The 15521-nt window shown below is 38.2% G+C and overlaps 1 protein-coding gene across 4 annotated transcripts in view; it reads left to right on the top strand.

Annotated features, from left to right (window-relative positions):
* Positions 1 to 15521, top strand: part of DNAH7 (dynein axonemal heavy chain 7) — a 271037-nt gene that overhangs the window by 51697 nt on the left and 203819 nt on the right. For all 4 annotated transcript variants that reach the window (XM_086719178.1, XM_086719180.1, XM_025929537.2 and 1 more), the window contains 6 exons: positions 3034 to 3306; positions 4086 to 4213; positions 7175 to 7253; positions 8980 to 9204; positions 12004 to 12150; positions 13867 to 14552. In XM_086719178.1, the coding sequence (XP_086575304.1) occupies positions 3034 to 3306; positions 4086 to 4213; positions 7175 to 7253; positions 8980 to 9204; positions 12004 to 12150; positions 13867 to 14552 (1538 nt within the window). The remainder of the gene's footprint in view (positions 1 to 3033; positions 3307 to 4085; positions 4214 to 7174; positions 7254 to 8979; positions 9205 to 12003; positions 12151 to 13866; positions 14553 to 15521) is intronic.

The following is a 15521-nucleotide window of genomic DNA, read 5'->3' as shown; positions in this document are numbered from 1 at the left end:
CAAATCTGAGAACAGGCTGGTCATAAATTCTTAAGATGGCCATCCTTTTCTTCTCCACTGAAAAACAAGGTCTAACCAGGATATTTTCCTTAATTTTGCCCCCTCATTGAAAGGTTCCGTCACCTTTCAGCATTCTGAAATTTTGTGTCACATTTCAGTGTTCTTGGCTTCCCACTGGTGTATCAGTTATGAATTCCCTTCTCGCTCAGTCTTGAGGCTTTGTTTCCTGACAGCCGTTTTCTCACTCCATTCTCCTCCCCTGCACATAAGCCCACTTTGCATGAAAGCAAAGCTTAGGCCACCAGCTATCAGCAATCCCCAGGGCAGTTGCTCACTTCTGCACACAATTGCCTCTCAATTCACATGTTCTCTGCCGTTTGGCCCCTAGACTTGCCCTATTATTGCTTCCTTAGCTTCCTTAGCTATGTATTATAAAAGCTAAATTTGGCAATTTTTCCAATATACTTCTATGTTTTGAACTAGACAGTTATTTTAAGGTTATTTATTCCTTATATTGCCAAAAATAGAAGTCTCTCGAGAAACATAGTTTACTTTGTCTTTTGTTTAATTTCAGTCTACTGCCTCCTTCTCTGGTCATACACTGCCTTTTTTTCAAGAATGTCTTTTGAGGGAGCTTATGAAACAAATATAACAAGTTAATAAGAATAACAGTAAAACCTTGATTTGCGAGCATAATTCATTCCAGAAACATGCTTGTAATCCAAAGCACTTGTATATCAAAGTGAATTTCAAGAACCATTGACTCATTTGTGATCATGTGACATTCAGGATCATGTACTACTTGTATTGCAAGACATTGCTCATTTACCAAGTTAAAATCTATTAGAAATGTTCACTCATCTTGCAGAACGCTCACCGAACAAGTCACTCGCAATCCAAGGTTTTACTGTACTAGATGGGCTCAAAGTGGAGTAAAGGATTACCATTATTTGAATGAATACAGTTGCTATGATTTAATGGTTATAAAATATGGCTCCAGGGGCACCTAGGTGCTATAGTCGGTTAAGCAGCCCACTCTTGGTTTGGGCTCAGGTCATGATCTCATGGTTCATGAGTTGGATCCCTGAGAGGGGCTTTGTACTGACAGTGCAGAGCCTGCTTGGGATTCTCTCTCTGTCTCTCTCTCTGAAAATAAGTAAACAAACTTTAAAATAAAATAAAGCTCTAAGTTTCCTGGTTTCTAAAGTGAAGAGGAAAATTGGACACGTTTTAACTAGGATTAAACCGTTAATTTAGACTGCTCAGGTATTTTTCCTGGTATCAGATTTTGAGAGGGAGGTCTTAAATGGGACATTGTACATGAGGTAATGTCTGAAATCCTACGTGTCACCATCACCTGGTGACACTTTAAAAATACAAATCCAGGGGCTCCTGGGTGGCGCAGTCGGTTAAGCATCCGACTTCAGCCAGGTCACGATCTCGCGGTCCGTGAGTTCGAGCCCCGCGTCGGGCTCTGGGCTGATGGCTCAGAGCCTGGAGCTTGTTTCCGATTCTGTGTCTCCCTCTCTCTCTGCCCCTCCCCCGTTCATGCTCTGTCTCTTTCTGTCCCAAAAATAAATAAATGTTAAAAAAAAATAATAAATAAATAAATAATAAAAAATAAAAATACAAATCCATCATCACCACCTCTTGCCCTAGAGACGTGGATTCAACATGATAGTTGGTTCTTAGAAATAGTTTGCCAGAATCATCTAGGGATATTTTTCTAGTGATCAGTTAGGTTTGGAAACAAGCAATATAGGTGGTACTTCAAGTAAGATCATTGAACTTGGTTTCAATGACCTTTGAAAACAACTACAGAAGTGGCATTCATGGAAGAACTTTCGTAAGAACTGTTCTTATCACAATCTTTGATAGAAACTGAAAGTGAAAATAAAATACACTTTTTTGGGGGCACCTGGGTGGCTCAGTCAGTTAAGCATCTGACTCTTGGTTTTGGCTTGGGTCATGATCTCATGGTTTGTGAGATCAAGCCCTGCGTCAGGCTCCTCGCTGACAGCACGGAGCCTCCTTGGGATTCTGTCTCTCCCTCTCTCTCTGCTCCCCCCCCCCCACTAAAATAAATAGTTTGAAAAATTTTTAAATACAATTTTTTCACTAAAGTTCTCAAGAAGCATCTAGTTCTAAGCAGTAGAATTTCCTAAAATCCCACTAGGGGGCATAGTGGGCAAATGCACTCCAGATACCCGAATAAATTACCCGGTTTTCTAAGGAATCCTTTGATGTTATCAAGTGAATGCTGTAGAATATCCACTAAAGATCATAGTTTTTGTTGGTTACAGTTAAAAATATCTTCTTCTGAATGAGAGGTAGAGCATATATATTTTTAAATGTAACTTGATTCAAGATAATAAACCATGCAGGCACATTTACTTGCCCTCCTATTTGAAAAGAGGAGACGAGCCTTTGAGATTTGCTTATTAAAAATTGTTATCTGATCCATTATTCCTATGTTAATAGCAGAATGCACATTGTGCAACTAGGGATTAGTCTGCTCTAGGTGCTGTTCACAGAATCAAAGATCAAAGGTCAATGAATGAGTAAACAATCTTTCTTTGTTCTAGACAGATTACCCCTCAAGGTGAAAAAGTACTGTCATCAAAGAATATGATGATATGACATTGAGCTGGCTTATTTTTTAAAAATAAAGTACAATGCAAGCACTACCTTCGGAAAGCTAGCATTTACAACTGCACAAATAAAATGTGGATTTGGGTGTTTTTGTATGCTCTTATTCTGCGTATATTTTCAAGTGACAGTTCTTTCATCCATTTGGAAAAACAAAACACAACCGGGTAGCCTTGAAGGAAAACAAAAAATTAAATGAAACTTAGATATTTAATATCTTCTGTGATTAGACTGAATATCTTTCTACAGAGATTAGAAAATCAAAAAGACCTTGTGAGGAAAAAATAAAAGACAATACGGTACGGTTGGCATTTTTGCAAAGATAAATACTATGGCTACCTAAATTTATTTTTCTAAACGAACGTTATTTTTCCCTTTGTTTAGGAAAGTATGTCTAAACCGAAAACCTTGAAGCCGATAATTCTGAATGAAATTATTGAGGCCCACAAAGAAAAGGTGAGGGAGGTGATAATGAGAGAGAGCGTGGCACCTCTGGAGCACCTCAGATTCTACGACAAGTACAACTTTCTGATCACCAGAAAAGCCGAGCAAGATGTTGATGTTTTCCTTGAAGAAAATCCTAATTATGAGAAAATAATACAAGAAATTCGCAAGTACCAAAAACTAATAGAGGAAATACAGTACACATCTAGAAAGGTGAATGATCCATTCTTGAACAGCTGTTCTTTGTAACTAACGATCTTTTCCCAATTTCATTAGGATGTGTTTGTAGACCATGCAGTGAAAGAATCAGACCGTTACTCTCAAAAGGGAAAATACTGCCTTTCCGTGTGCCAAACATGGCCGAGCCCTGCACAGGGCTCTTGTGCTTATAGGGCTGGAAGTCTAGTATTTCAAGCCTGACTTTTAAGTACTTACATGATTTGAGCCCTCAAAAATTCCAAGAAGTTACTTTTTTTTTTTTTTGCTGTAATGTTTATAAATCCTTTGGAAAATATGGTAATTATACCAAAATGTGATTGCTTCTGTTTAGTAAGAGACTGGTAATTTAAAATTTTCCTTTGTCCTTTTTTATAGTTTCCACATTTTCCACCCTAAGCACGCATTCCTGTTTTGTATAGAGCAAATATAGCATTTAAATCCCTTACTATCTATAGCATTTAAATCCCTTACTATCTATTTTGCAATAATTCAATTCTCCAAAGTTCTTATATCCATTTGTTGTCCTGAAATAGAATTGGCTTCCAAGATAACAAACTCTTGAAGGAGATTTACCCAGAAGATAGTTGTAAAATACAAATGAGCGTTTAGAAAATCCTGCCTGCATCATATTAAAAAAAAAAAAAAAAAAAACCACAAAAACTCAATCTTGTTAGATCATGCACACACAAAACCAATATTGTGAGAGAGGCAAAAGTGTGGGACTTTTTTATTTCTTTTTATGTTTATTAAGCTTTTAATACTTATCATTGTAGACTATCCGTTTAGGAATGTTTGAAATGCACTGTGAGGAATTAATCAGAGCTTTGGTGAAGCGAGCAGACATGATTTGTGGAAGACTTATAGCTAAAATGTTCAGAAATCATCAGGAAGTAAATACAAGGTATTTATGTGATATTGATTAGTTTTTTCAGGGGGATGTTAGATAGAACCAATTGTCATTCAAATAAAATTAGGGATTAGAACAGTGTCATCAGTGACCCTCCAAAAAGATAATGCCAAACTTATTTCTACTTGGTTTTGTTATTTTGTGACTATTATTATTTTTCACCACAAATGCGCCTTCCCGATTGTCTCAGTTAAGGGGGTATTAAAATGTACATTTTGTTTGTACATGTAAGATGGGTGTTATCTGACTTCACTAAGGGGAACAATAAGTTTGTATAATCAGTATACAAAATGGATTTTCAAAGTGGATTTACCCAGTAGTTGTCATGGGTCCTGATGGATCGTCAAATTTGGAACTTCATCTTACTGTAATTACTCTCCAAAGCTATGATAACTTGTTGTCTTAACTAAAACTTGTTGACTAACCTGGAGATTTTTAGGAAAACTGGCTCATGTTAAATAAACTCACAGAATGCTAAGATATGAAGCAGAATACCTGTTGATTTAAGGCAAGAAGTAGAACTAGTCTTTCAACAACAGGTTTTAGTGTTGCTCTTGGAACCTCTTTTCTGGTATCAGTTACGTGGAAAATCCTCCCCATCCCCACCAAATACTCAGAAATTTTGTAACAGTTACAGGATTAGAGGAAAAATTAGATCCTTGAAAAGAATATTCAGGTTGTGTAAAAGCCTGAAGGAAGCTTGTATTAGGCACAACAGTACGTACTTATACTCTGAATATGAACAAATCTGCTGAAGGAAGTTACAATGTTGTAGAGGAAATAGACATACAACAAACTGATAAATTACAATAGGACTCGGTAAATATTGTAGTGAGCTACGGAAGTAGAACAGAGAAGGAAATGATGAAATTCTTTCACCGTGGAGGTTGGGGAAGAGAGGAAAATCAAGGGAAAGCTAGTTACAAAGAGGAAGAGACTATGTGAATTCATTTTGAAGGATGAGTAGTAGGAGTCTGCCAGGTGAACAATGTAAGTCAAAGAATTCCAGGTAGAAAAAGGTAACACGCAGAAGGGTGTGAGGTATGAAAATGGCATGGTATATTTTAACAACTAGGACTGATTTGTGTTCCTTTCACAGACACTCTGAGGAAAGAGGACTTGTGTAGAGATTCTCCAGGAACTAGAATCCTATATTCAGCTGTAAAAGCACCTTTTCTTCTAAAAGTTGTGGAAGAATAGTGAAAACGTCTTTTACTTGTAGCTTTTCATGCTGAGTGAAATATTTATTTTAATTTCATAGCTATTTTCCCTGCCTCCAAACTGCCCTCTGAGCTCGTACCAGTTCTACTTTTTCCCTTTTTCTCCTAATACTACCTCTCACCACACTCATCGGATTTACAGAGGATGTACCCGGAATATTAGTGGAGCCATTAGATACGAATGCCTCAACTTCTTGCCTCTACATGTCTCAACTCACCTCTGTATGAACCCCTCATCCTTGTCTCTCTGCATTTTTCAGAGGGTGAGAGTCTATCACACCACTCAAACTTCTTCTCTTTGCCTATGGGCTCAACCTCATTGCCCTCCATCCTACTGGAGCTGGTTCGGCCAGTCATCCGTCTCCTCTGTATCTCACTTAAATCTCTCCTTTGCTGTGGCTTCTGCCTTTCAAACTTAAAATCGTGTTCAAAATCCTCTTTCGTCTTCCACCTCCTCCCCCCGACTTCAACCCAACCTCATCACCATGTTATTTCTCTCTCTTTCATCTCACAGCCAATCTTCTTGAAGAAATTTCTACACATTTTACCTGGACTTTTTTAGCTTCCATTACTTTTTTTTTTTTTTTTAACTTCACAGTAAGTTCATTATATTGGCCACAACCAAAATGAGTAGGAGATATTTGCATATGACCAGAAGTTTCTGAACATATAGACCCATTTTAACCATTCCCTGCAAGTAGAGTGAATCACTCTCTTATTTAGTAACACCTTTTTGGTGTTATCTCAACTGAATCTCTGGTAAGGCTCCTAAAATTCTAGATTAGAAGTGATTGTTTATGGTCCTGTCTTTTATATAGTATTATGAACTGCTTGAGAATCATTATTATATCTTCTCTACTTCTCTATCTCTGTCACTTAATATTATAGTTGGGTATGCAATAGATGATCGTTAAACGTGTATTGAATGAGTATGGACACAAATTTGCTTTTAATTTTTTAGATCTCATACAGATAAGAGCATCTTTATTTTTCATGTAATGGCACATTAAAAAAAAATTTAGTTAACATACAGTGCAATATTGGTTTCTGGAGTGGAATTCAGTGATTCATTGCCTACAAACAGCACTCAATGCTCATCACGACAAGTGCCCTCCTTAATACCCATCACCCATCTAGCCCACCCCCCAACCACCTTCTTCCATCAACCCTCAGTTTGTTCTCTATCATTAAGAGTCTGTTAGGGCTTGTTTCCTTTTTTTTTCCCCTTCTTTTTCTCATTTCCATATGTTCATCTATCTTTCTTAAATTCTGCATATGAGTGACATCATATGGTATTTGTCTTTCTCTAACTGACTTATTTCACTTAGCATAATACACTCTAGCTCCACCCACATTGTTGCAAATGGGAAGATTTCTTTTTTTTTCTTTTTTTGATGACTGAGTAGTATTTGCACTGGCACATTTATTTATTTATTTATTTTTTAACGTTTTTTAATTTTATTTTTGGGACAGAGAGAGACAGAGCATGAACGGGGGAGGGGCAGAGAGAGAGGGAGACACAGAATCGGAAACAGGCTCCAGGCTCTGAGCCATCAGCCCAGAGCCTGACACGGGCTCGAACTCCCGGACCGCGAGATCGTGACCTGGCTGAAGTCGGACGCTTAACCGACTGCGCCACCCAGGCGCCCCTGCAATGGCACATTTAAATAGTATATAGGGATGTATTTAGGAATGAAATTGAATTACATAAGATTAATTTTGTTTGGTGTTTCAGATTATGTGATGAATTTGCGAAGATAGCTGAAAAAGCTCTTAGCACTCCTCCAAATACAGCAGAACTAATGGAAATGAAGGTATTATTTATAAACTTTTTATAGCCGTATGTGTAGAAGTTAATTGTTTTTTCCCCAGCTGTTATTGTCAACATGATAATACAATAACAAGTCACTCCAAAAGTTAAGAGGCTTAAAATCATGCATTGTTTTGTTTTGTTATTCTTAGCTCATGAGTCTGAAGTTTGGTGATTCAGGCTGGGTACTCACAAGCCAGTTCTGGTAACGATTGGGTCACTCACTCAACTGCATCAGCTAGTTCTCAGTTGGGTTGACTGGTGTAACTCTCTTTGGCAATTTGACTCTGCTCCACTTGTTTCTTACACTCCGGCAGGCTCACTGGGCGTGTTCTCAAGGCATGGTGGAGACACAAAAGCAAGTCCAGGTGTACGTGCTTTTCAAGTTGCTCTGGGTACCACATTAGCTAACATTTCATTGGCCAAAGCAGGTCACATGGCCACAGTCAGCCTGAGAAGACACCACAGGGCAGAGTTTTCACCACTGGGGGAAGTGAAATTTTGGAGCTCTTCATGTAATTGAAATGCCATTGCACTTTCCATTGAAATTCAAATTTTGATTGAAATCCTCCTCAGTGGAGGAGAATTTACATCTTGAGAATATTACATCTTAACATAATGTTTCTACATTTATTTAGAACTGTAAACCTATCCTTCAATAAAGTATTGTAGTTTTCCTCATACAGGTGTAGCCCATTTCTTATGAAATCTGCCCGTAGCTGTATTTTCGTTTTTGTCATTAAGGAAAGTGTTGTAGGGCTGGTGTCTGCTGCAAATTTGCACTTTTACATTTGTTGCGGTGGTGGGGATTTGACTAACAGTTGTCTCCCCAGCTAGTCCAGAAAGTCTCTGAGGGCAGAGCCCCAGTCTGTTGACCCCTTCAGGTGCAGAATTTCCAGCACCTGGCACGATGTCAGGCACTGTAGTAGGTGCCCCAAAATGCTATTCTGAAAGAAGAGAGGATATTATCTGCTTCATCTCTCCCAGAAAACCATAACATTCTCTGCTTTTCTTTCTTTCTTTCTTTTTTTTAATATTTATTTGTTTTTGAGAGAGAGAGAGAGGGAGGGAGGGAAGGAGAGGGACAGAAAAGTGGAGGGGTAGAGAGAGGGGGAAGACACAGAATCTGAAGCAGACTCCTGGCTCTGGGCTATCAGCACAGAGCCCGATGCGGGACTGGAACTCACAAACTGAGAGATCATGATCTGAGCCAAAGTCGGACACTTAGCTCACTGAGCCACCTGGGTGCCCCTCTGGTTTTCTTTTCTTTCTTTTTTTTTTTTTTTTTATAATGTTTATTCTTTGAGAGAGAGAGACAGACAGACAGATAGAGCACAAGCAGGAGAGGGGCAGAGAGAAAGGGAGATACAGAATCCCAAGCAGGCTCCAGGCTCTGAGCTGTCAGCACAGAGCTCGATGCGGGGCTCAAACTCACGGACCATGAGATCATGACCCGAGCCGAAGTCAGTCACTCAACCGACTGAGCCACCCAGGTGCCCCATGGTTTTCTTTTTTATGTGTTGCCCAGTATTTGTATTTTTTTCCCCACTGCTGTTGTGAGGAGGTGCTTGGAACCAATGAGAAGTAAACTGTGCTGCAGTCTCCTGTCTTGAACCAAAAGTCTACACTGCTAAGAAGTCTGTACGTATTAATGCAAAGCATCTCCACAGCCTCTTTTTCGACTTGAGCTGTTCATTAAAATGCCATTTGTAATTTTTATTTTCCTGCAGGCTTATATTCAGAAAGTAGAGACGACTGACATGGTTGAATTGGAACAGAGACTGGTGGATTCTAAAAACTGCCTTGCCTTCCTCATCGAGTGCACCAACTTCTCTCCAGCAGACATCAGGCTAAATAATAATGTTTTCCAATGGTATGGAAGAATGGACGAAATTTTTGATGAGCACAGGAAAATCATTAAAGAAAAAACAGAACAATATCAAGAAGGTCTTAAGGTTGGCATCATAGATATTTTAAATTATTTTCATTTTCTGGAAATGTTTAAGTTTTAACCTCTTACATAGCATTGTCAACTCTGTTTCACGGGGTCACATAAGTAAGCTTTCTCATATCATCAATTTTAGTAGAAGATGGTATACATACTGCATGGATATGGTATCCTTTCTTGATTTTCAAGGGCAAAAACTTCTAATATATTGCTCACAAATGACCATTAATAAAAATAGTGTTTATCTTATACAGCTTATAGCACTCTTTTGAGTTATTTTTACTGTGTAACATCAAAGCTCTTTTGGTGAAGAGCTTCATAGTCACTCAAACTCACCTAATAATTATGCCCAGAGTCTTTGCTCTGACATTCAGTGGCTCTTACCATTTTGTGTGTCTTTCATAGAGGATGATTTGGGATGTCCCCTCGTCTACTTGTCCAGCTTCATTTTCTACCTCCTCCACTCCTTGTTCTTGACTTCTCAGCAACCCTGAGCAGCTTTTAGGTCCCTGCCTTCCTACACCTCTCCTCTCTTGCACATTCTCTCCATTGGCTTGTGAGCACACAGCTGGCCCACACACGTTCTTGTCTATCTGTGTACCTGATTGACTTTCTCAGAATTCTGCTCAATCAGACCTCAATTCTGCCTCTCTGCTTCCATTACACTTTTAACACATCTCCACTGGACCAAGTACCTGATTGTTTATGTTATTATCGCCAGGTGCATCTCCCCAGTAGATGGTCAGCTCTTTGACAGCAGGGCTGTTTGATTTGTTCCTTTCCTCCACTTATACCCATGGGCCGGTGCAGTGCCTGCACACTACAACAGTGTGAGCACTCCATAGCTATTGTATCAATAAACGGTTTAGTATTTTCAGTTTCATTTCACAGATGAAGAAACGGAGGTTCCCAAAGTGAAGAGACTTGTGCCTGGTCAGCCAGGAGAGATGTCCTTTGATAGAAAGTCTAGCCTCTTCCTATCACATTACAGAAAATACAGTTAATTCAGGGGATCGTTGTTTAGAGAATAATTAATAGGCTTAAACAAAAACCTTTATTTTAACCTGTAGTCTAGGGGCACCTGGGTGGCTCAGTTAGTTGAGCACTCGACTCTTGATTTTGGCTCAGGTCATGATCTTGTTGTTCCTGAGATTGAGCCCTGCGAGCGGGCTCTGTGCTGAGTGTGGAGGCTGCCGGGGATTCTGTCTCTTTCTCTCTGCTCTTCTTCCACTTGCGCACGCGCACGCTTTCTCTCAAAAACAAAACAAAAAAACAAAACTTAAAAACAACAAAAACAACCTGTAGTCTATATTTCTGTTGTCCATTTAGGTCATTTCAGAATTTTCTAAACCTGTAGAAAACATCATGATAGTATTAGACAAAGAAGTTACACTATAATAGATTTTTTGGAAATTGCTAGGTGGCCCAGAATTATCTACACTTTGTTGTAAAGTTTACCATTCTAATTTTTTTTTTTTTAATGTTCATTTATTTTTGAGACCGAGGGAGACAGAGCGTGAGTGGGCGAGGGGCAGACGGAGAGGGAGACACAGAATCTGAAACAGGCTCCAGGCTCTGAGCGGTCAGCACAGAGCCCGATGCGGGGCTCGAACTCACGAACCGTGAGATCATGACCTGAGCTGAAATCGGATGCTCAACTGACTGAGCCACCCAGGCGCCCCAAAGTTTACTATTCTGGAAACTACACATAATATTGATGAATTTCATCCTCTCATTTTCTTTCCCCAACTGAGCCAGCGCAGTAAAATTGACATGAACTAAAGAAGACAGAAATAAGCCTAGATAATCCATAAAATATAAAATCTATTTTTGAATAACCCAGATTTGACTTTGAATATTTTATTAAGAGGCATTTTTTTTAAGAGCCATTTAATTTGGAGTGCCTTACCAGTGACAATTTTGTAATGAGCTTTTCTCATTACACAAAACAAACCTGTTTTATATTGGAAGGCTATAGTTTTTAGTTTTTAAAATCTGGATTTACTTACCTTGTCCTTGCACATTTCCTGTGAAAAAAGCCCATAGGACAAGGAAAATAACCTTGGAATATTTTGTTTTAGGATTGAAAGTTGAAAAACTACTGAATTCAGAACACAATTAAAGAAAGTCTGTCTTTTTCCATTGTTTATAAAAATGCCAGGGATCTCTTTATAGCCCTTAAAAAAGTGGAACTTTCTCTTAACCCCATACTTGATGATTATAAATTAAAAAAATTCTTCTAAATCGTTTGTTAGCATACATTCTTTAGCATACTAAAGCATAATACCATTGTTTAACACATTCTTATTTTGTTGGTTAGAATTTCTTACATTGATAGTATAAGTTTAACTTTGTCTAATTTGTCAATTATAGGAACTCAATCCATTATTGTTAAATCTTTTTTTAAAATTTTTTTTAGCGTTTATTTATTTTTGAGACAGAGACAGAACATGAATGGGGGAGGGGCAGAGAGAGAGGGAGACACAGAATCGGAAGCAGGCTCCAGGCTCTGAGCCATCAGCCCAGAGCCCGAGGCGGGGCTCGAACTAATGGACCGCGAGATCGTGACCTGAGCTGAAGTCGGACGCTTAACCGACTGAGCCACCCAGGCGTCCCCATTATTTTTAAATCTTGACTATTAAAAATTCTGCATGTTTTAGATCCCTGCCCTCTTCCAGATCATTCCTTTCTTTACATTTTGCCAGTGATAATAATTCTGATAATCCTTATAAATATTTAAATTTTCTTGGGATGCCTAGGGGTTTTGCCTTTAAAAAGTTGTAACAACAAATATTATTTGTACTAGTTACGGTGTGAACGGTTTGTGGAGGAATTGGAGAGTTATGCGAAACAGTCAGAAGAATTTTACTCCTTCGGAGACCTTCAGGATGTACAGCGATACCTGAGAAAGGCTCAAACACTGAATGGAAAGTTGGATTTAGCAGCAGACAAGGTATAAATTTAAAATTTTTAAGAAGATGAATTAGTTGAAAAGAAAGAGCATTGAGTCTGTACCGTGTATTCACCTTTTAAAAATAGGTTCAAGGGGCGCCTGGGTGGCGCAGTCGGTTAAGCGTCCGACTTCAGCCAGGTCACGATCTCGCGGTCCGTGAGTTCGAGCCCCGCGTCAGGCTCTGGGCTGATGGCTCAGAGCCTGGAGCCTGTTTCCGATTCTGTGTCTCCCTCTCTCTCTGCCCCTCCCCCGTTCATGCTCTGTCTCTCTCTGTCCCAAAAAATAAATAAATGTTGAAAAAAAAAAATTAAAAAAAAAAAAAATAGGTTCAAGTATAAGTGTAACTACCTTTACAGAATAATAGAAATGGCACAAATATCACTACACTGTACCCCTAAAACTAATATGATACGATAGGTTAACTCTACTGGAATTAAAATTTTAAAAAACAAATGACAAAAATAGATCTTACAGACAAGCTTCAAGGAGAAGCAGCTTTGTTTTTTTCTTTTGATAGTTATAACATTCCAGTGGCCTGCATCTTTTTTTTGAGAGATAGTTCTATCTCCATCTGCTTATTTTTAATTTTGTGTCATTTAATCATTTATATTATGTGCTAGCACCTGGTTACTACTTAAGTTTGCCTATCTTCACAGAAGCCAGTGTAGATTTGGTGGCCACGTTTTTAAATTAGGCCCATTATCTTCTCCCATCAAGCCACATTGTTCCCAATATTGCTGTGTCAGAAGTCAGCTTTCTCATCAGAAGAAGCTGGAGGGGGAAAAGTCATACCCTTTGCCAAATAAGATGTTTGAGATTTTTAATTGCATTTTTTATAAAAAGGGGGAATATGAAAACAGACCATATTATGATGCTTTCCCATTTTTCTTACATTGAAAGATTTTAGTATCAGTTCAGGGAATTAAATAGTCTATAATAGTCACAAATATGTAAACACACGTTGAGGAAAGAGAAACTGTAGTTTTAAAATTCTATAGCCACTGGAATTTTGGGTAACCTGTGTAATTTATATACCTAACTCACACTTTTCGATTCTATACATTTCTCCTCTAAACCACCCATATCCTCACATACTTCACTGCTAAACAAAAAGGAAATTAATGCTTTCTTGGCCTCTTCTTATCCTACACATCTTCAAGACTTGACTCGTCTTCTTTATGTAAGCATCTATTCACCATGATCCCTTGCCTCTAAGTTGTAGCGTTGTAGCATTTTCAGCATATATTTTTCATTTATATTAAAGAGCTACTAATCCAAGACCTCTTTTCTACTGCCATATTTTATTGTTGAACAGTTGCAACTGACTGCTGGGAGTTGGTATTTTGCAATATAGTACTTTTTTTCCTCTGTTTTCCACAGTACCTGATACAATCCTATACGTATTGAAAACACTTAAGTTCTTGTTCGTTAATAAATGATGCTCTATCCTCAATATATCTGGATGGGCAAAGATTTCTTTATATATGTTGTTACTATTTTAACTAACCTAACCAGATAGAGTTCTCTGGAAAATGTAGTAAAAAAGAAATAGAAAACAGAGATTACTGCTCAGTATTTCTGGATTATGGCCAGATTTAAGTTTAACTTTGGGATTTAGTGAGGGTTTTGGGGTCACATTTGATAAAAAATATTTAAAAAATTAATACTGATTATCATTCACTTCCAGAATAATAAATCTAATATCTGTCATTCTAGATTGAGCAATTTAATGCTGAAGAAGAGGCATTTGGTTGGCTACCATCAATATATCCTCAACGCAAAAAAATCCAAGATGGTTTGAACCCTTATCTTCGTCTTTATGAAACTGCTGTCGAATTTAGCAACAAATACCGAGGATGGACTGAAGGACCATATCATAAGGTGAATCCAGACCAAGTAGAAATAGATGTTGGAAATTACTGGAGAGGACTATATAAACTGGAAAAAACCTTCCATGATTCTCCAAATGCATTGGCAATGACAAAAAAAGTAAAAGCAAAGGTGGAAGATTTCAAGCAGCACATTCCTCTCATTCAAGTGATCTGTAATCCTGGTTTGCGCCCCAGGCACTGGGAGGCCATGTCCAATGTTGTTGGTTACCCACTGCAGCCAGCAGATGACTCCACCGTCTTCTCTTTTTTAGACATGAATTTGGAACCATATTTAGATAGATTTGAAGGTATTAGTGAAGCAGCTAGCAAAGAATATTCTCTCGAAAAGGCCATGGACAAGATGACTAATGAGTGGGATGCAATGGAATTTGTCATTCTTCCTTATAGAGAAAGTGGGACATTTATTTTGTCATCAGTTGATGAAATTCAGATGTTGTTGGATGACCACATTATTAAAACACAAACTATGCGAGGATCTCCTTTCATTAAGCCTTACGAAAAACAAATAAGGTAACGTAATATTTATATGACGCGTCAATGCTGTTATCAAAATTGTAACTTGTAGGTAATATACAGTTCTTTTTGCAAACCGATTCTGCAGTTCATACTTAATATTTTAAATAGTAGTTTGTAAGGTTTGATAACCTTCTTTGCTTTTGGAATAGTACTTATTCCTTCACTATGGTCTATAGTCATAACAAAGGTAGTGGACAATCAGCCTCCAGATATTCATTTTTATTGCCTACAATCTGATCCTGTATGTTTGACTCAAAAAGCATTTCACATCTATGTACATAGTTTGTAGAACACATAAACTATGAAATTGAAGATAACGTCATTTTCCAAATATACTAATTAGGTTAGGGTAGATGATCCTTGAAAGTTGATGGTAATTTTCACTCCTGTACAAGATGGATGGCTGGGTAAGTGCAGAAGTATGAATATTATGACTATAGTCTGGAGTTTCAGGCATCTGACATGGATGATTATATTAAATCCTTGTCCTGTCCATTTTTAAAATTTTTGTGCTTTGTATTAAGCAGTTTATATTTTACCTTAAAAATGAGAGTAAATCCTGGGGCACCTGGGTGGCTCAGTTGGTTGAGCATCCAACTCTTGATTTTGGTTCAGGTCATGATCTCATGGTTCATGAGTTCGAGCCCCATGTCAGGCTCTGGGGGATTTTCTTTCCCCCTCTCTCTCTGCCTTCCCCTGCTCAGGTGTACATGCTCTCTCTCTCTCTCTCTCAAAATAAAGAAATAAACTTAAAAAATAAAAGTAAATCCAAATCAGACTACCATCTTCAGTGTGAATTTGTACGACAAGGGAAAGCTAACTGCTTGGTAGTATCTGCCTCTGGTTATTAATGAATTATCCCAAACTCGAGTATGCCCTGACTTTGGCCCAGTCACTCTGGTTGCTCTGCCTCCTACCTTGCTTGCTCCCAAATGTTCGTCAAGAATAATTTTTAAAACTACT

The sequence above is a fragment of the Puma concolor genome, chromosome C1, assembly GCF_028749965.1.
Source record: "Puma concolor isolate L17-30 chromosome C1, mPumCon1.1.hap2, whole genome shotgun sequence".
NCBI classification, from domain to species: domain Eukaryota; kingdom Metazoa; phylum Chordata; class Mammalia; order Carnivora; family Felidae; genus Puma; species Puma concolor.
This window is presented reverse-complemented; position numbering and strand designations above follow the sequence as displayed.